The following is a 20,265-nucleotide window of genomic DNA, read 5'->3' as shown; positions in this document are numbered from 1 at the left end:
CTTTTTTTTCTGCCTTGGATAGCACATTCCAGATTGCGACCTCTCCCCTGTGTGAGGACTTTCATGTGTAATCATGAAGGGCTATGGAGAGAGAGCAGGTAAATGGAGTTGAAATCAGCCATGATTGAATGGTGGAGTGGACTCGATGGGCCGAGTGGCCTTACTTCCTCTCCTATGTCTTATGGTCTAAACCAGTATTCACCCATGCTGTGGTATAACAATGTTAACATCAGCTCACTGCGTCACTTTGAGATGTATCTTTCTAATTGTACAGTTAATATATCAGAAACCTATGGATTACAGAAAATATAATTTGTATCATGACTGCATAGTGGCACAGTGGTTAGCACTGCTGCCTCACAGCGCCAGGGACCCGGGTTCAATTCCAACCTTGAGTGACTGCTTCTGCAGAGAGAATGGCAGGTAGGGGGGTTGGGCCTCCTGAATCTATTATATTATTACTGGGCGGCAAATTCTGAAAAGGTGAGGAGCTGGGTCAGAGGGGGTTGGGGGGGGGGGAGGAGGAGGAGGAGGAGGAGGGGGTGTGGGGGGAGGTCCCAGTGGGTTAGAATGGAGAAAAGTCTGTGCAGGGGGTCGTGGCTAAGGGTGTTTGTAACAGTGCCGCTCCCAATGGCACGGGTAACTATTCGGGGAGTCCAGTAGTGACTTTGAAGATCTGGAGGCAGTTGGGGCAGCACTTTAAGTTGTGGGCAGGGTCAAGGGAGATGCCGATTAGGGGGAATCATAGGTTTGAGCCAGGGAAGTGGGATGGGAGTTTTCGGAGATGGGAGGAGAGGGGAGTTAGGGCGTTGAAGGATTTGTTTCCGGGGGGCCGGTTTGCGAGGCTGGAGGAGTTGGGGGAGAAATATGGGCTGGGGCAGAGGGAGATGTTTAGATATATGCAGGTCCGCGATTTCGCCAGGAAGGAAGTTCAGTGCTTCCTGATGTCGCCGGCCTCCATATTACTGGAGGAGGTATTGATGGCAGGGGGAATGGAGAGGGGGCTGGTATGGGCAATTTACAGGGTGATTCTGGGGGAGGAGAAGGTATCATTGATGGGATTAAAGTGAAGTGGGAGGAAGAGTTGGGGGAGGGCATGGAGGACATGCTGTGGTGTGAGGTGCTCCGGAGGGTGAATGCATCAACCACATGCATGAGCTGGCGCTGATACAGTTGAAGGTGGTGTATAGAACAGTACAGCACAGTACAGGCCCTTCGGCCCACAATTTTGTGCCGACCATTTATCCTATTCTAAGATCAACCTAACCTATACCCCTTCAATTTACTGCTGTCCATATGCCTGTCCAAGAGTTGCTTAAGTGTCCATAATGACTCTGACTCCTCCACCTCTGCTGGCAGTGCATTCCATGCACCCATCACTTTCTGTGTAAATAATAATAATCACTTATTGTCACACGTAGGCTTCAATGAGGTTACTGTGAAAAGCCCCTAGTCGCCACATTCCGGCGCCTGTTCGGGGAGGCCGGTACGGGAATTGATCCCGCACTACTGGCTTTGTTCTGCATTACAAGCCAGCTGGTTAGCCCACTGTGCTAAACCAATCCCATAAAGAACCTACCTCTGACATCTCCCCTGTACCTTCCTCCAATCACCTTAAAATTATGTCCCCTCGTGACAGCCATTTCCGCCCTGGGGAAAAATCTCTGCCTATCCACTTGATCCATGCCTCTCATCACCTTGTACACCTCTATGAAGTCACCTCTCTTCCTTCTTCACTCCAGAAAGAAAAGCCCTAGCTCCTTCAACCTTTCTTCATAAGACATGCCCTGCAGTCCAGGCAGTATCCTGGTAAATCTCCTCTGCACCCTCTCCAAAGCATTCACATCCTTCCTATAATGAGGCGACCAAAACTGGACACAATATTCCAAGTGTGGTCTAACCAGGGTTTTATAAAGCTGCAGCAAAACCTTGCGGCTATTAAACTCAACCCCCCTGTTAATGATAGCCAACAAACCATAAGCCTTCTTTTTAATTAAAAAAAAAAAATTTAGAGTACTCAATTCATTTTTCCCAATTCGGGGGCAATATAGCATGTTCAATTCACCTACCTTGCACATCTTTGGGTTGTGGGGGCTAAACCCATGCAAACACTGGGAGAATGTGCAAACTCCACACGGACAGTGACCCAGAGCCGGGATCGAACCTGGGACCTCGATGCCGTGAGACTGCAGTGCTACCACTGCGCCTCCGTGCTGCCCTACCATTAGTCTTCTTAACAATCCTAACCACCTGGGTGGCAACTTTGAAGGATCTATGTGCATGGACCCCAAGATCCCTCTGTTCCTCCACATTTCCAAGAATCCTGCCTTTAATCCTGTAATCAGCATTCAAATTCGACCTTCCAAAATGAATCACCTCACATTCATCTAGGTTGAACTCCATCTACCACTTCTCAGCCCAGCTCTGCATCCTGTCAATGTCCTGTTGTAACCTGCAACAGCCCTCAACACTATCTACAACTCCACCAACCTTCGTGTCATCGGCAAACTTACTAACCCATCCTTCCACTTCCACATCCAAGTCATTTATAAAAACCACAAAGAGCAGAGGTCCCAGAACAGATCCCTGCGGAACATTACTGGTCACCGACCTCCAGGCGGAATACTTTCCATCCACTACCACTCGCTGTCTTCTTTCGGCCTGCCAATTCTGTATCCAGCCAGCCAGATTTCCCTGTATGCCATGCCCCCTAACTTTCTGAATGAGCCCACCATGGGGAACCTTATCAAATGCTTTACTGAAATCCATATACACCACATCCACTGCCTGACCTTCATCAATGTGTCTCGTCACATCCTTAAAGAATTCAATGAGGCTTGTGAGGCATGACCTGCCCCTCACAAAGCCATGCTGACTATCTTTAATCAAACTATGTTTTTCTAAATAATCAGAAATCCTATCTCTCAGAACCTTTTCCAATATTTTGCTCACCACAGAAGTAAAACTGACCGGTCTGTAATTCCCAGAGATTTCCCTATTCCCTTTCTTGAACATGGGAACAACATTTGCCTCCCTCCAATCATCTGGTACTACTCCAGTGGAGAGTGAGGACGCAAAGATCATCGCCAATGGCGCAGCAATCTCCTCCCTCACTTCCCATAGTAACCTTGGGTATATCCCGTCAGGCCCAGGGGACTTATCTATCCTGATGCTTTTCAAAATTTCCAGCACATCCTCCTTCTTAACATCAACCTGTTCAAGTCTATTAACCTGTTTCATGCTGTTCCCATGAGCAAAAAGGTCCCTCTTTTTAGTGAATACTGAAGCAAAATATTCATTTAGGGCCTCTCCTATCTCCTCAGACTCTAGGCACAAGTTCACTCCACTATCCTTGATTGGCCCTACTCTCACTCTGATCATCCTCTTATTTCTCACGTAAGTGTAGAATGCCTTGGGATTTTCTGTTATCCTTCCTGCCAGGGCTTTTTCATGCCCCCTTCCAGCTCTCCTCAGTCCATTTTTGAGTTCCTTCCTGGCTACCTTGTAACCCTCTAGAGCTGTGCCAGATCCTTGCTTCCTCAACCTTACGTAAGCTTCCTTTTTCCTTTTGACTAGAAGCTCCACTTCTCTTGACATCCAAGGCTCCTTCACCTTACCATTCCTTCCTCATCTCAATGGGACAAAACTATCCAGCACTCACAGCAAGTGCTCCTTAAACAACCCCCACATTTCTGTTGTGCATGTCCCCAAGAACAACTGTTCCCACTTTATGCTCCTCAGCTCCTGTCTAATAGCAGTATAATTTCCCCTCCCCCAATTAAATACCTTCTCATACTGTCTTTTTCTATCCCTCTCCATGACTATGATAAAGACCAAGGAGCTGTGGTCACTGTCACCGAAATTCTCTCCCACTGAGACATCTGACACCTGGCCTGGCTCGTTGCCAAGCACCAAATCCAATATGGCGTCCCCCCTAGTCAGCCTATCTACATGTTGAGTCAGGAATCCTTCCTGTACACACGTGACAAAATCTGCTCCATCCAAGCCATTTGCACTAAGGAGGTTCCAGTCAATATTAGAGAAGTTGAAGTCACCCATGATAACAACTCTGTTACTTCTACACCTTTCGAAGATCTGCCGTCCAATCTGTTCCTCCAGCTCTCTGCTGCTATTGGGGGGTCTATAGAAAACTCCCAATAAAGTGACTGATCCTTTCTCGTTTCTGACTTCCACCCATACTGACTCAGTAGACAAACCCTCCTCAACTACCTCCTTTTCCGCAGCTGTGATGCACTCCTTAATTAACAGTGACACTCCCCCTCCTCTTTTACCTCCCTCCCTATTCTTCTTAAAACATCTAAACCCTGGAACATCTAACAGCCATTCCTGCCCCTGTGAAATCCATGTCTCCACAATGGTCACAACATGGTAGTTCCAAGTACTGATCCATTCTCTAAGCTCATCTCCCTTATTCCTGACACTCTTTGCATTGAAACAGACACACTTTAACCCATTCTACTTGAGTGCAACTTTGCCCTATCAACTGTCTATCCTTCCTCACAGACTCGCTGCACACTATTTCTGCCAGTTCAACATCCTATCCTCTGATCCATAGCTCTGGTTCCCATCCCCCTGCCAAACTAGTTAAACCCTCCCGAAGAGCTCTAGCAAACCTCCCACCCAGGATATTGGTGCCCCTCCAGTTTAGGTGCAACCTGTCCTTCATGTACAGGTCCTACCTTCCCCAGAAGGTATCCCAATGATCCACATATCTGAAGCCTTCCCTCCTACTCTAGCCCTCACAAGGATGAGGTTGAGTGACTTTTGAGGGGGTGGAGGATGAGTGTGAATGCTGTGGGAGGAGCTCCGCAAACCATGTTCATATGTTTTTGTCCTGTTCGAAACTGGATCGGTACTGGAGGGATGTCTTCAGGGTTATCTTGAGGGTGGTGCATGTGAGGTTCAAACCAGGGCACCATGGAAGCTATATTTGGGGTGTCAGACCAGCCGGGGCTGGAGGCATGCGGAGCCAGATGTCTTAGCCCGTCGCCTCGCTGATTGTCCGAAGGCGGGTCCTGTTGGGGTGGAGGTCAGCTTCTCTGCCCTGTGACTCGGCATGGCGGGCGCACCTGTTAGAATTTGTAATGTTCGAGAAGGTGAAGTTTGAGCTGAGGGGAAGGATGGAAGGGTTCGACAATTCATGGGCTTTGTTTACCCTGCACTTTCAAGAATGACTGTTGATTCTCTTTTTCCTTTTTTGTTCTGTATTTCAGATCTTGGGGGATGGTTTGGGGTTTGTAAGAGAATGGGGTTGTTGGCCAGGAGATTGACATTGTACTTGTTATTGTTGGTTATTTGTTGTTGGGTGTATATTTGATGAAAATGTGAAAAAGAATAATAAAAATAGTTTTTTTTTTAAAATGTTAAGTTTGTATGCTCATGAAGAACTGTTCTGATCTTCATAGTTTTCAGTTTTGTGACCTCTTCGCAGAAAATATTACAGGACTGAATAGGAAAGATACATCTCTCTTAAATTGTATACGGCTACAGTGGGACCACAGTAGACAAAGTCATTCAACACGTCAGCTAAGTGAGTCATGTTCTCATTTTAGTTGAGTTAATAAAGTATCGTGCTGGCAGAAAAGTAAAACAAGCATGCATAGCCTTCACTGACGATTTATTTCCTCCCTTCCACAACTGATTCATGTTGTGCTGCATTTTTAACTAAGAGGATAGAACACGGCGTAACATTGTGAAATATAGGAAAATCAGAAATTTCCTGCAGTGTTGTATTCCTTGCTCCTGCAACTTCATGTATTCAAGGGTAATATTTTCGAATGACAATATTCATTCCGATGCGGTCATCAACCTTGACGTGTTAACTCTGTTTCTCTCTCCACGTGACTCACTGAGCATTTTAGCATTTTTTATTTATAGTTTAAATTTTCAGCAATCCTGGTATAATATTTGATTATATTTGGAGACTGCTCAGAGAAGAATTCTACATTTACTATAATCGCTGCCTACTCCACTACCTCAGTGTTTCTATTAAAGAATAATTATTCCGTTTTGTCAATGTCCTTAAACATTTGGTATTTTTGTGAAAAAATTAATTTGGACAAATCCAAATGGTACCCAACTTTTAACAATAAATATCAGCAATGGTGGGATTTAAAAAAATGTTTTGAAAGACATGCTCACGGAAAACTACACATTTTCAACACGGCACAGTATTCACATTTCTCCAGAAGGTTCTATAAACCATAAATGTCCCACAATCATTGAAGATATTAGTAAGTACGTTTTTTTTCAGGTTGAAAACACACTTTAAGATCTGGATTTTCTCCAGCTATGTTGCAACTACCTGAATTTAACAGATTAATGTGTCAGTAATAAATAGGCTTATCATAAACAGCAAATGTGCTGAGTTGACTTGACCCTTCTCCTTCTCACCAGCTACATCACAGTTTAGAAAAATACATGGGAGCCTTGACTTCAATTCTGATGTATGAAAATCTGTTTAATAAATAGTAAATAAAATGAGTTAGAAATTAAGCAAATCAAACATATTTACTTGTTGTCCTGGATATTTCCAAGTGAAGTCCACCTGTAGGTCTGGGTCTCCCAGCACTGTGCAGGTCACATTGACATGATCACCACCACTTACTGCATTTGATGAAGCTGCAATACTTGTGGATGGAGGGCCGCTGACAGCTGCACACATAAAACACAGTTCATTGCTCGGTTAGTGACAATTTGCCTAAAATGACAATTATATTTCACAAAGTATGCAAATTAGTTCCTGGATAAAGTTTTCATGGCAAAACAAGCAAAAAGAAAATCCATAAAATGTCAGTGAAAATGTTCTCATTTTGGGCCATAAAGCAAAACTCATTTCCACAGCAATGGTTCAGGTTCTTTGATATGAATCATGTTGTCGTGTAGAGCTACACTTATTGCTTTTGGAAGTTATATTGATTGATTTTTCCCTCACTCACTTTTTCCCTGGAGCCACTGACTCGCATTAGGATGCAGTCTTGGATATACTAGGAGCTCTACAGTACCATATGCAAGTTACCATTTCTCACGTTTGAGCTTTAAGCAGTGAATGTTGGTGTGCTAGTCTGCTATCGTGGGTGAAGAGCAGAGGCCGGTTAACTCTGATGTGTTTCCAACACACACACTTTGCATTGTGGCCCTCTGCATAATCACCACAGAAAAGTCCCCTGACTGACTTCTTTGCAATTCCTAATTCAGGTATACAAACTATAAACCAGTCCATTTGCAGGTTGGGTCATAAGATTGGATATTGCATCACCTCACTATTGGATTACATTTTATAATGTCTGCCAATATATCTGTAAATAAAATGGCATTGTGCATATATGAACCCACTGTAACAATGTTGCAGGCACAATCTCTGTTTGTATTCAATTCATATCCAATTCCTCTGAGCACAGCATGCCATTATCACATTGTAACAGAGAACAAGCTGGTACCTGATGATATCAGTGCATGAAATCTGTCATTATTCAACTAAAATGCCTCTTAGAGTTGAAGTGGTGTACTTAAAGAAAAACTTCAGATTAAGTAAACATTGGAGCTGACTTGAAAATATCTTGTGATACTTTAGAATTAGTTCTGGGGAAGTGGTTGTATATCAGATCGGGTACATCTCATTGGTTTCCGATGTAATCCTTACTCTGTATGTTGTATTCTTTTTTTTAAATGGTTCTGTTTATTTGAATGGATTGACAATTTCTACCACTTAAGAGAAAGTAGCAATATTTCAAGTTCCTGCATTGGTTATACAATTGATTAATGAATAGAAAATAAATACGGAAATTAAAGTCTTGGGGCGCGATCGAATAGCCTCGTCACGCCCAACCCGAGGTGACGTGATGAGCTGTTAAATCTCGCGAGATTTAATTTTAAAAGGATAACAGTCAGAGAACCAAGCTTAAAGAATTAAGTGAGTCATTTATAGTAGAAATCTAGTGCTGGGAAGTATATAGTTAACTGTAACTTATTTTAATTTAGTAAGTATTTATTTTTAAATTCATTTATTAATTAGTTTAGAAATGGTAGTTAAAGGGGTAAAATGCTTCACTTGTGAGATGTGGGAGGTCTGTGAAGCTTCCAACACTCCGGACAACTACACCTACACCTGCAGGAAGTGTACCTGATTGCAGCTCCTAACAGACCACATGGATCGTTTCGAGCAGCAGTTGGATGCACTTAGGAGCATGCAGATGGCGGAAAGTGTCATGGATGGGAGTTTTAGAGATGTGGTTACACCCAAGATGCAGGAAGATAGATGGGTGACCACTAAATGTATGGTCATTTATGATCATATGATGTATAATCATCTGGAAAGGAATAATTTGATTAGAGATAGTCAACACGGTTTTGTGGAGGGTAGGTCGTGCCTCACATACCTTATAGAGTTCTTTGAGAAGTGACCAAACAGGTGGATGAGGGTAAAGCAGTTGATGTGGTGTATATAGATTTCAGTAAAGCGTTTGATAAGGTTCCCCACGGTCGGCTACTGCAGAAAATACGGAGGCATGGGATTCAGGGTGATTTAGCAGTTTGGATCAGAAATTGGCTAGCTGGAAGAAGACAAAGGGTGGTGGTCAATGGCAAATGTTCAGACTGGAGTCCAGTTACTAGTGGTGTACCACAAGGATCTGTTTTGGGGCCATTGCTGTTTGTCATTTTTCTAACTGACCTGGAGGAAGGCGTAGAAGGATGGGTGAGTAAATTTGCAGATGACACTAAAGTCGGTGGAGCTGTGGACAGTGCGGAAGGATGTTACAGAGGGACATAGATAAGCTGCAGCGTTGGGCTGAGAGGTGGCAAATGGAGTTTAATGCAGAAAAGTGTGAGGTGATTCATTTTGGAAGGAATAACAAGAAGACAGAGTACTGGGCTAATGGTAAGATTCTTGGTAATGTGGATGAGCAGAGAGATCTCGGTGTCCATGTACATAGATCCCTGAAAGTTGCCACCCAGGGTTGTTAAGAAGGCGTATGGCCAGGTATTCCACTCAGGACTGGACGCAAAGAATAGAGGGGTGGCCATTTTGGTGGGGAAACAGGTCGCATTTGAAGCAAAGAACATCGTAGCAGATAGCGGAGGTAGATATGTAATGGTGAGTGGCAGGCTGGAGGGAATGGAGGTCGTGTTGGTTAACGTGTATGCCCCAAACTGGGACGATGCGGGATTTATGAGACGGATGCTGGGGCGTATACCGGACCTGGAGGTAGGAAACTTGATTTTAGGAGGGGACTTTAATACGGTGCTGGACCCGGGGCTAGATAGATCCAGCTCAAGGACCGGAAGAAGGCCGGCAGCGGCCAAGGTACTTAAGGGGTTTATGGACCAAATGGGGGGAGTGGATCCATGGCGATTTCTTAGACCTAGGGCTAGGGAGTATTCCTTCTTCTCCCATGTCCATAAAGTGTACTCCCGGATAGATTTTTTTGTTTTGGGAAGGTCATTGATCTCTAGGGTGGAAGAAGCTGAGTACTCAGCCATAGCGGTTTCGGATCATGCCCCACATTGGGTGGACCTGGAATTAGGAGAGGAAAGGGAGCAGAGAACACTCTGGCGATTAGATGTGGGACTGATGGCGGATGAGGGAGTGTGTGCAAGAGTGCGGGGGTGTATTGAGAGATACCTGGAGGTCAATGACGACGGCGAGGTCCCTGTGGGAGTGGTATGGGAAGCACTAAAAGCGGTGGTCAGAGGAGAGCTGATCTCCATTGGGGCCCACAAAAGGAAAACAGAGGCCAAGGAAAGGGAAAGATTACTGGGGGAGATTTTAAGGGTGGATAGGGAATTTGCAGAGACCCCGGAGGAGGAATTGTACAGGGAGAGGAGACGACTCCAGACGGAATTTGACCTTCTGACCACCAGAAAGGCGGAGGTACTGTGGAGGAAGGCACAGGGGAGGAGGTATGAATATGGGGAAAAGGCGAGTCGCCTGTTGGCTCATCAATTGCGAAAGAGGGCAGCAGCGAGGGAAATAGGAGGAATTAGAGACGAAAGGGGAGACACGGTGCGAAGGGCAGGAAAGATAAATGAGGTGTTCAAGACCTTCTATGAGGAACTGTATAGGTCTCAACCCCCAGAGGGAGAGGAGGGGATGCGGCAGTTCCTGGACCAATTGAGGTTCCCGAAAGTGGAGGAGCGGGGGGTGGTAGGCCTGGGGGCACCGATTGGGGTGGACGAGGTTATTAAGGGACTGGGAAGCATGCAAGCAGGGAAGGCCCCAGGACCAGACGGGTTCCCGGTGGAGTATTACAGAAAATATGTGGACTTGTTGGCCCCGTTGATGGTGAGGACGTTCAATGAGGCCAGGAAAGGGGGGACTCTACCCCCGACGATGTCGGAGGCGACGATATCGTTAATTTTGAAGAGGGATAAAGATCCGTTGCAGTGCGGGTCCTATAGACCCATTTCATTGTTGAACGTGGACGCCAAATTGTTGGCAAAGGTACTGGCATCGAGGATAGAGGACTGTGTCCCGGGGGTGGTGCACGAAGACCAGACAGGGTTCGTAAAAGGGAGACAACTGAATGTTAACGTGCGACGACTATTAGGGGTGATAATGATGCCCCCAGTGGAGGGGGAGGCAGAGATAGTGGCGGCAATGGACGCAGAGAAGGCATTTGATAGGGTGGAGTGGGAGTATTTATGGGAAGTGTTAAGGAGGTTTGGGTTTGGGAACGGGTTTATTAGCTGGGTTAGACTTCTTTATGGGGCTCCAACGGCAAGCGTAGTTACAGGTCGACATAGATCGGAGTATTTCCGACTATATAGGGGAACAAGACAGGGATGCCCGCTGTCTCCATTGTTGTTCGCGTTGGCAATTGAACCTCTGGCCATGGCGTTGAGAGACTCCAGGAAATGGAGAGGGGTGATTAGAGGGGGAGAAGAACACCGAGTCTCGTTATATGCGGATGACCTATTGTTATACGTGTCGGACCCAGCGGGGGGAATGATAGAGGTTATGCGAATTTTGAGGGGGTTCGGGGATTTCTCGGGGTATAGGCTAAACATGGGGAAGAGTGAATTATTTGTGATACATCCAGGGGACCAGAGTAGAGAGATAGAAGGCTTGCCTCTAAGGAAAGTGGAAAGAAACTTCCGATACCTGGGGATTCAGATCGCTAGGAGCTGGGGAACCTTGCACAGACTTAATCTGACACGGTTGGTAGAACAAATGGAGGAGGACTTCAAGAGGTGGGACATGCAGCCTCTATCGCTGGCGGGCAGGGTGCAAGCAATTAAGATGATGGTCCTCCCGAGGTTCTTATTTGTATTTCAATGTCTCCCTATACTAATCACTAAGACCTTTTTTAATAAAATAGACAGGAGCATCACGAGCTTCGTGTGGGCAGGGAAAGTTCCGAGAGTAAGGAGGGGGTTCCTTCAGCGTAGTAGGGACAGAGGAGGATTGGCACTACCGAACTTGGGCGATTACTATTGGGCCGCCAATGTGGCAATGATACGTAAATGGATGATGGAGGGTGAGGGAGCGGCGTGGGAAAGACTGGAGAGAAAGTCCTGTAAAGGGACGAGTTTAGAGGCGCTGGTGACGGCGCCGCTACCGATCTCACCTAAAAAGTTTACCACGAACCCGGTGGTGGCGGCAACATTGAATATCTGGGGACAGTGGAGGCGACAGAGAGGGGTGCGGGGAGCCCTGGTGGGGTCCCCAATCAGGAACAACCATAGGTTCGCCCCAGGAAGAATGGATGGAGGATTTCAGAGCTGGTTCCAGTTGGGAATTAGGAGGGTGGGAGATTTATTTATAGATGGGACTTTTGCGAGCTTGGGAGCATTGGAGGAAAAGTATAAGTTGCCCCGGGGAAATTTCTTGAGATATATGCAGGTGAGGGCATTTACTAGACAACAGGTGAGGGAATTTCCATTGCTCCCGACACAGGGGATACAGGACAGGGTGCTTTCAGGGGTGTGGGTCGGAGAGGGCAAGGTGTCAGAGATTTACCGAGAGATGAGGGAAGAGGGGGAGGAGTCGGTGGGCGAACTAAAAGGAAAGTGGGAAGAAGAACTAGGGGAGGAGATAGAGGAGGGTATGTGGGCTGATGCCCTAAGCAGGGTAAATTCCTCTTCCTCATGCGCCAGGCTTAGCCTGATTCAATTTAAGGTGCTACATAGAGCACACATAACGGGAGCAAGATTGAGCAGGTTCTTTGGAGTGGAGGACAAATGTGGGAGGTGTGGCGGGAGCCCGGCAAACCACGCACATATGTTTTGGGCATGCCCGGCACTGGAAGGGTATTGGAAGGGAGTGACGGGAGTGATTTCGCGGGTGGTGAAGGCCCGGGTCAAACCAGGCTGGGGGTTAGCTCTATTTGGAGTTGCGGAAGAGTCGGGAGTGCAGGAGGCGAAAGAGGCCGACGTTGTGGCCTTTGCGTCCCTAGTAGCCCGGCGCAGGATCCTACTCATGTGGAAGGAGGCGAAACCCCCCGGACTGGAGGCCTGGGTAAATGATATGGCGGGGTTCATTAAACTGGAGCAGATAAAGTTTGCCCTGAGAGGATCGGCTCAAGGGTTCACCAGGCGGTGGCAGCCATTTCTCGACTACCTAGGGGAACGTTAGAGGGAAGACAGATGACCAGCAGCAGCAACCCAGGGGGAGGGGGGGGGGGGGAGGGGGGGTTTAGTTTAGGTCAAAGATAAAGGGGTTTTGTTACTTGTGTATTGTTTAAAATTTCTGTATTGTTATTGTTGCGTTTGCTTTGTAAGAGGGGAAAAATTGTTGTTTGGGAAAAAATTTTCAATAAAACATTTATAAAAAAAAAAAAAGAAGGCGTATGGTGTGTTAGCGTTTATTGGTAGAGGGATTGAGTTTCAGAGCCATGAGGTCATGTTGCAGCTGTACAAAACTCTGGTGCGGCTGCATTTGGAGTATTACGTGCAATTCTGGTAGTTAAAGGTTAAGAGGTGACTTAATTGAGGCATACAAGATGATCAGAGGATTAGATAGGGTGGACAGTGAGAGCCTTTTTCCTCAGATGGTGATGTCTAGCACGAGGGGACATAGCTTTAAATTGAAGGGAGATAGATATAGGACAGATGTTAGAGGTAGGTTCTTTACTCAGAGAGTAGTAAGGGCGTGGAATGCCCTGCCTGCAACAGTAGTGGACTCGCCAACACTAAGGGCATTCAAATGGTCATTGGTTAGACACATGGACGATCAGGGAATAGTGTAGATGGGCGTTAGAGTGGTTTCACAGGTCGGTGCAACATCGAGGGCCGAAGGGCCTGTACTGCGCTGTAATGTTCTATGTTCTAAAAGGGGCAGGCTGTCAGTGCAGGAATTCCCTGTGGCTGTCCACCTCTCTGTCTACCATTTTAGATACTGTTGGGGGGATGGCTTATGAGGGGAAAACAGCAGCAGGAGCCGGAGCAGTGGCACCACAACTGGCTCTGTTGTTGAGCAAGGAGGGACAAAGTGCATAAGAGCAATAGTTATAGGGGACTCTATAGTCAGAGGCACAGATAGGTGCTTCTGTGGACATGAAAGAGACTCCAGGATGGTATGTTGCCTCCCTGGTGCCAGCGTCCAGGATGTCTCTGAATGGGCAGGGGGCATTCTGAAGGGGAAGAATGAACAGCCAGAGGTCGTGGTACATATTGGTACTAATAACATAGGCAGGAAGAGTGTCAAGGTCCTGCAGCAGGGGTTCAAGGAGTTAGGTAGAAAGTTAAAAAACAAGGCGTCTAGGGTTGGAATCTCGGGATTACTCCATGTGCCATATGCCATTGAAGCTAGCAATAGGAAGATACTACAGCTAAACATGTGGCTAAACAGCTGGTGTAGGAGGGAGGGCTAGGATCTCTTCCGGGGCAGGTGGAACCTGTATAAGAAGGATGGTTGCATCTAAACTGGAGAGGCTAGTGTCACATGGGAGGGTTTAAACTAGTGTGGCAGGGGGGTGGGAACCGGGGCAATAGGCCAGAAGGAGAAATAACTGATGATGTTGTCATTACAGAGACTTGGCTGAGGGAGGGACAGGATTGGCAGCTAAACATTCCAGGATTTAGATGTTTAAGGTGGGATAGAAGGAGATATAAAAGGGGTGGGGGAGTTGCACTACTGGTTAAGGAGAATATCACAGCTGTACTGCGGGAGGACACCTCAGAGGGCTCATGCGGCGAGGCAATATGGGTAGAGCTCAGGGATAGGAAGGGTGCAGTCACAATGTTGGGAGTTTTGCACAGGCCTCCCAACAGCCAGCAGGAGATAGAGGAGCAGATATGTAGGCAGATTTTGGAAAGGTGTAAAAGCAACAGGGTTGTTGTGATGGGAGACTTCAACTTCCCCAATATTGACTGGGACTAATTTAGTGCTAGGGGCTTGGATGGGGCAGATTTGTAAGGAGCATCCAGCAGGGCTTATTGAAACAATATGTAGATAGTCCAACTAGGAAAGAGGCGTTACTGGATCTGGTATTGGGGAACGAGCCTGGCCAGGTGGTCGAATTTTCAGTAGAGGAGCATTTCAGGAACAGTGACCATAATTCAGTAAGTTTGAAGGTACAGTTGGATAAAGATAAGAGTGTTCCTCGGGTGAAGGTGCTAAATTGGGGAAAGGCTAATTATAACAATTTTAGGCAGGAACTGAAGAATCTAGATTGAGGTCAGCTGTTTGACAGTAAATCAACATCTGAATGTGGGAAGCTTTCAAATGTCAGTTGATAGGAATTGAGGACCGGCATATACCTGTGAGGAAGAAGGATAAATATGGCAAGTTTCGGGAAGCTTGGATAACAAGGGATATTGTGAGCCTAGTCAAAAAGAAAAGGAAGCATCAGTAAAGGCTAGAAGGCTGGGAACAGATGAAGTCCATGAGGAATATCAGGAAGGAATGTTCGACCCACCTCAAACACCACCTGCTTATTGATCAGGATCGCGACCCCTCTAGTCTTTGAATCTAGTCCCGAGTGAAACACCTGGCTGACCCAGCCTTTCCTGAGTCTAACCTGGTCCGTTACCTTAAGGTGCATCTCCTGCAACATTACCACATCCACCTTCAATCCCCTAAGATGCGCGAACACACGTGCCCTTTTGACCGTCCCATTTAACACTCAAACATTCCAGGTGATCAGCCTAGTTGGGGAGCTCATTGCCCCCCCCCTCCGCCGATCAGTCATCCCCTTTTTTAGGCCAGCCACCAGCCAGTGGTCCGCGCCTCCACCGGTCCATCCCCCGCCTCCGACCTCCTCTCTGTCCCTCAGCCCAAGTCCCTCCCTCGCCAGCAGAACATTCACCCCCCCCTCAGCAACAACACCCTGTAACCCAATCCCTTTCCTAAACAAAACATATGCACAACCCCACTGTGCTTCCGAGAGCTAGCTCACCCAGCTAGCTTGGTGGCCCCCATCCCCGGTGCCAGATAGTCTCCCACCTATCCTTCCCTCTCCACCCTCCTCCCTGCTCAAGCAAACAAACTCCAGCATCAAACAATTCCCACACAATTGCCCAACAGAAAAACACCAAGATCTAAACTAACACACCACCATCCCCCAACAGGGCAAATGAAAACCTAAACTCACCCAGCTCCAATTGGTTCCAAGCAAAACGAGAAACGTTTTACAAAAACAGAGAAACAAAACAGAGAAAACAGAAACACGAACGTTGCAGCCAAGTTCAAACGTTCTCAGTCCTTCGTCGGCCTTTTCTTTTTCGCAAGGTCCAACGCGTCCTCAGGCGACTCAAAGTAAAAGTGCTGATCCTCATGCATGACCCAGAGACGGGCTGGGTATAACAGTTCAAACTTCACCTTTTACTTGAAAAGGATCGCCCTGATCTAATTGAAGCCTGCTCTCCTCCTGGCCACCTCTACACTCAGGTCTTGGTAAACCCGCAGGATGCTCTTGTCCCACTTACAGCTCCTTGTCTGCTTGGCCCACTGCAGAATACGCTCCTTATCCGAGAACCTGTGGAATCTCATCACCATAGCCCTCGGGGGATCTCCCATTCGCAGCTTCTTCGCAGGTGCTCTGTGAGCCCTATCCACCTCCAAGGGCCGGGAGAATGCCCCATCCCCCAGCAGCTTCTCAAACATGCCTGCTACATATGCCCCAGCGTCCGTTCCTTCGGACCCCTCCGGGACCCCGACAATTCTTAGGTTCTGCCGGCGGGACTTATTCTCTCGGTCCGCCACCTTCTCCAGGAACTTCTTTTGCTGGTCCCTCAGCATCCCCACCTCCAGCTCCACTGAGGTCTGATGTTCCTCCTGCTCAGCCAGTGCCTTCTCCACGTTCTGGATCGCCCGATCCTGGGCGATCCAGAAGGTGGAGGTCGATATATTATGGTCAGTGGGAAACTGGAAGGGGTGCAGGTGGTATTAGTGAATGTATATGCTCCAAACTGGGATGATGTGGAGTTTATAAAGAGGATGCTGGGGAAGATACCGGACCTGGACTTGCACAGGTTGGTCATGGGAGGGGACTTCAACACAGTTATGGACCCGGGCTTAGACCGGTCAAGCTCGAAAACGGGCAGGGTGCCAGCAATGGCAAAGGAACCAAGAGGGTTTATGTAGCTGATGGGGGGAGTGGGTCCATGGAGGTTTGGGCAGCCGAGGGCGAAGGAGTTATCCTTCTACTCACACGTGCATAAAGTGTACTCCCGGATTGATTTCTTTATTTTGAGCAGGGTCTTTTTGGCTGGGGTGGTGGACACGGGGTATTCGGCGATCACAATCTCAGACCGTGCTCCGCACTGGGTTGACCTGCAGGTTAGTAAAGACAGTAACCAGCGCCCGCACTGGAGGTTAGATGTGGGACTTTTGGCAGATGAAGGGGTGTGCGAGCGGCTGAGGAAATGTATTCAGAACTACCTGCAAGTCAATGACACGGGGGAAACTTCAGCAGCGATGGTTTGGGAAGCACTGAAGGCGGTGGTAAGGGGGGAGCTGATCTCGATCCGGGCTCATAGGGAGAAGGTTGACAGGGCAGAGATGGACCGACTGGTAAAAGAGATACTACAGATCGATAGGAGGTATGCGGAGACCCCAGAGGCAGGGCGCCTGAGGGAACGGTGGAGGCTGCAGGCAGAGTTTAGCTTGCTGACAACAGGGAGGGCGGTGGAGCAGCTGAGAAAGGCGAGGGGGGCGATTTATGAACATGGGGAGAAGGCCAGCAGAATGCTTGCACAGCAGCTTAGGAAGAGGGAGGCAGCCAGGGAGACAGGGAAAGTAAAGGATGGTGAGGGGGCTTCCGGTGGCGCCCTTGAGGAAGCAGGTCGCAGGTCGGATCGCTCCCACCCACGATGGGCAAACGGACCTTTTTCAACTGACTTTTTCGTGACCTGGCGACCTGAATCGGTGGAGGAGACGATAGGGAAGAGGCTTTCCCCCCGGGGTGTGGACAGTTGGACCAGAAGTGGTCGAGTGGAGCGGCAAGGATCGCAGCGGGAGCAGCGGGGACCCTAGACCGGGCGGCGAAGCATGGCGGACGGCAGGGACCAGGGAGCGGAGGCTCACTGGCCAACGGAGCAACGGATAGAGTTCTTCAGGAATTGCTTTGCCGAACTGAAGAAGGACACGTTGGACCCGATGAGAGCGGTAATGGACCGAATGGTCGAGGCGCAGGCGGTCCAGGAGAAGGCGCTCAGGGAGGTCGAGGTGAAGCTCTCCAGCCAGGCGGACACGGTGGCGGAGCTGGAGCACGAGGTGGAGGAGCTGACCTCCCGCCAGAGGAGGATGCAGGAGCAGCTTGAAGAGCTGGGGAACAGAGCCAGGAGGCAGAATTTGAGGATCGTTGCCCTCCCCGAGGGCTGAGAGGGATCGGATGTGGGTGCATACATGACGGGTATGCTCGAGGCGCGGATGGGACCGGAGACCTTCCCTCGGCCCCTGGAGTTGGATGGGGCGCATAGAGCCCCCGCAAGGAAGCCCAGGACGGGCGACCGACCGAGGGCTTTGGTGGTCCACTTTCACCGGCTTGCTGACATGGAATGTGTGCTGCGATGGGCCAAGGTGGAGAGGAGCAGCAGATGGGAGAATTGTGAGGTGCGCATCTACCAGGACTTGGGAACGGAGCTGGCCAAGAGGCGTGCAGGATTCATCAAGGCAAAGGCAGCCCTCTACAAAAAGGTGAGGTTTGGAATGCTGTATCCTGCAAAGCTTTGGGTTACGTTTGAGGACATCCATTACTACTTCGAGACACCAGAACAGGTTTGGGCTTCCATTAAAGATAAGAAGCTGGAACTGAACTAACAGGCACTTAGTTTTCTCAGTGCTGTACAGTGGTGGTGGTCTGTTAACCTAACTTGCTCTGACTAGGTGTGGACTTTTATTAAAAGAAGCTGGACTTGAACAAAGGACTCTGGGCTCTCAGAGCTTTTGTGTGACGGCGGTTTGTTAAATTATCCTGTACTGTCATGTTCTATCCAAGATTGTTTTCAGCCGGGACAGAGAGCGGGGGCTGCAGGGCGCACTGCTCAGGGTATTTTTGGGAGATTGCAACGAGCGGGTGGGGGGGGGGAGGGAGAGGGGCCCTGAAAAGGGGGCCCTGCGCTTGGTACCTTTTGGCGGGAGATCGGGGCCTCGGAGAGGGGGTTGGGCTAGGGGCTGGTTAAGGGACTTGAGAGGGCACAGTCAGATACAATCAGGTTAATGGGTCCTTGGTGTGTGGGGGGAGGGCCCGAGCGCTCGGGTGGGAGACAGACAGGCGCCAAGGGCAGGGGTCAGCGTAGGTAGCGTAGGTCAGGGGGCCCCAGGGAGAGTAGGAGGAGAGGCGGGCTAGGGCCAAGCGCAGGGCTGGCCTGGCAGGTCAGGCCTCGGGGGGTAGGGGAGGTCGGGGGGGGGGGGGCGGGGGGGCATGGGGGGGGGCAGCTGAGAAGTAGAACAGAGGAGACTTAAATGGGCAAGGGAGGGTGACCAGGGATCCCCCGGGGGAGAAGGGAACAGCGCAGGAAACCGACAGCAGCGGCACCCGAGGGGGGGGGGGGGGGGGGGTCAGAGCCACGTTAGTTTAGTTGATCACGTGGGGCAGGGCAAACAGAGCTGACAGGGGAAGTGCCTAATTAACATGTTTATTCTTTCCCACTGTTCGTTTTCACTTTGTTAAGGCTCTTTGCATAGGGCCTTTTTTCTCTCTGTAAATGTTACAAATTTCTTTTAAGTGAGGGGAACCTGGGGCGAGATTCTCCGACCCCCCGCCGGGTCGGAGAATCGCCGGGAGCTGGCGTGAATCCTGCCCCCGCCCGTTGCCGAATTCTCCGGCACCGGATATTCGGCGGGGGTGGGAATCGCACCGGCTGCTAAAATGCCTGTCCCACCGGCGTAGATTAAACCACCTACCTTACCGGCGGGACAAGGCGGCGCGGGCGGGATCCGGGGTCCTGGGGTGGGCGCGGGGCGATCTGGCCCCGGGGGGTGCCCCCACGGTGGTCTGGCCCGTGATCGGGGCCCACCGATCCGCGGGCGGGCCTGTGCCGTGGGGGCACACTTTTCCTTCCGCCTTCGCCACGGTCTCCACCATGGCGGAGGAGACTCTCTCCACTGCGCATGCGCGGGGATGCCGTGAGCGGCCGCTAACACTCCCGCGCATGCGCCGCCCGGAGATGTCATTTCCGCACCAGCTGGCGGGGCACCAAAGGCCTTTTCCGCCAGCTGGCGGGGCGGAAATTCGGCCTGGCGCGGGCCTAGCCCCTTAAGGTTGGGGCTCGGCCCCCCAAGATGCGCGATGCCCGACTGATTTGCGCCGTTTTGGGCGCCAGTCGGCGGACATCGCGCCGATACCGGAGAATTTTGCCCCTGGTTGGTGATTTGGTCGGGGTGAATAAGGCGTTTAGAGATTTTTACAGCAGGCTGTACCGGTCGGAATCCCCTGCGGGGCTGGAGGGGATGAGGCACTTCTTGGAGGGGCTGAATTTCCCAACGGTGGACAGGGAGCGGGTAGGAGGGCTGGGGACCCCAATTGGGCTGGAAGAGATAGTGGAGGGCTTGAAGGCCAAGCAAGCGAGTAAGGCCCCGGGTCCGGACGGGCACCCAGTGGAGTTTTATAAAAAGTTCTCGGGGATACTGGGGCCGGTGTTGTTGAGGATGTTCAATGAGGCAAGGGAAGGAGGAGTGCTGCCCCAGACGATGTCACAGGCAATGATTTCGCTGATTCTTAAGCGGGACAAGAACCTGGAGCTGTGTGGGTCCTACAGGCTGATCTCCCTGCTGAATGTGGATGGCAACTTGCTGGCCAAATTCTTGTCCTCCAGGATTGAGGACTGTGTTCCGGACGTTATTGGGGAGGACCAGACGTA

At 49.5% G+C, this 20,265-nt stretch overlaps 1 protein-coding gene across 2 annotated transcripts in view; it reads right to left on the bottom strand.

Moving 5' to 3' along the window:
- The window catches only part of pdgfrl (platelet-derived growth factor receptor-like), a 99,203-nt gene that overhangs the window by 2,182 nt on the left and 76,756 nt on the right, over positions 1–20,265 (bottom strand). For both annotated transcript variants that reach the window (XM_072496870.1, XM_072496869.1), the window contains exon 5: positions 6,536–6,675. In XM_072496870.1, coding sequence (XP_072352971.1) covers positions 6,536–6,675 — 140 coding nt within the window. The remainder of the gene's footprint in view (positions 1–6,535; positions 6,676–20,265) is intronic.

The sequence above is a fragment of the Scyliorhinus torazame genome, chromosome 3 (genome assembly GCF_047496885.1).
Source record: "Scyliorhinus torazame isolate Kashiwa2021f chromosome 3, sScyTor2.1, whole genome shotgun sequence".
NCBI classification, from domain to species: Eukaryota; Metazoa; Chordata; class Chondrichthyes; order Carcharhiniformes; family Scyliorhinidae; genus Scyliorhinus; species Scyliorhinus torazame.
This window is presented reverse-complemented; position numbering and strand designations above follow the sequence as displayed.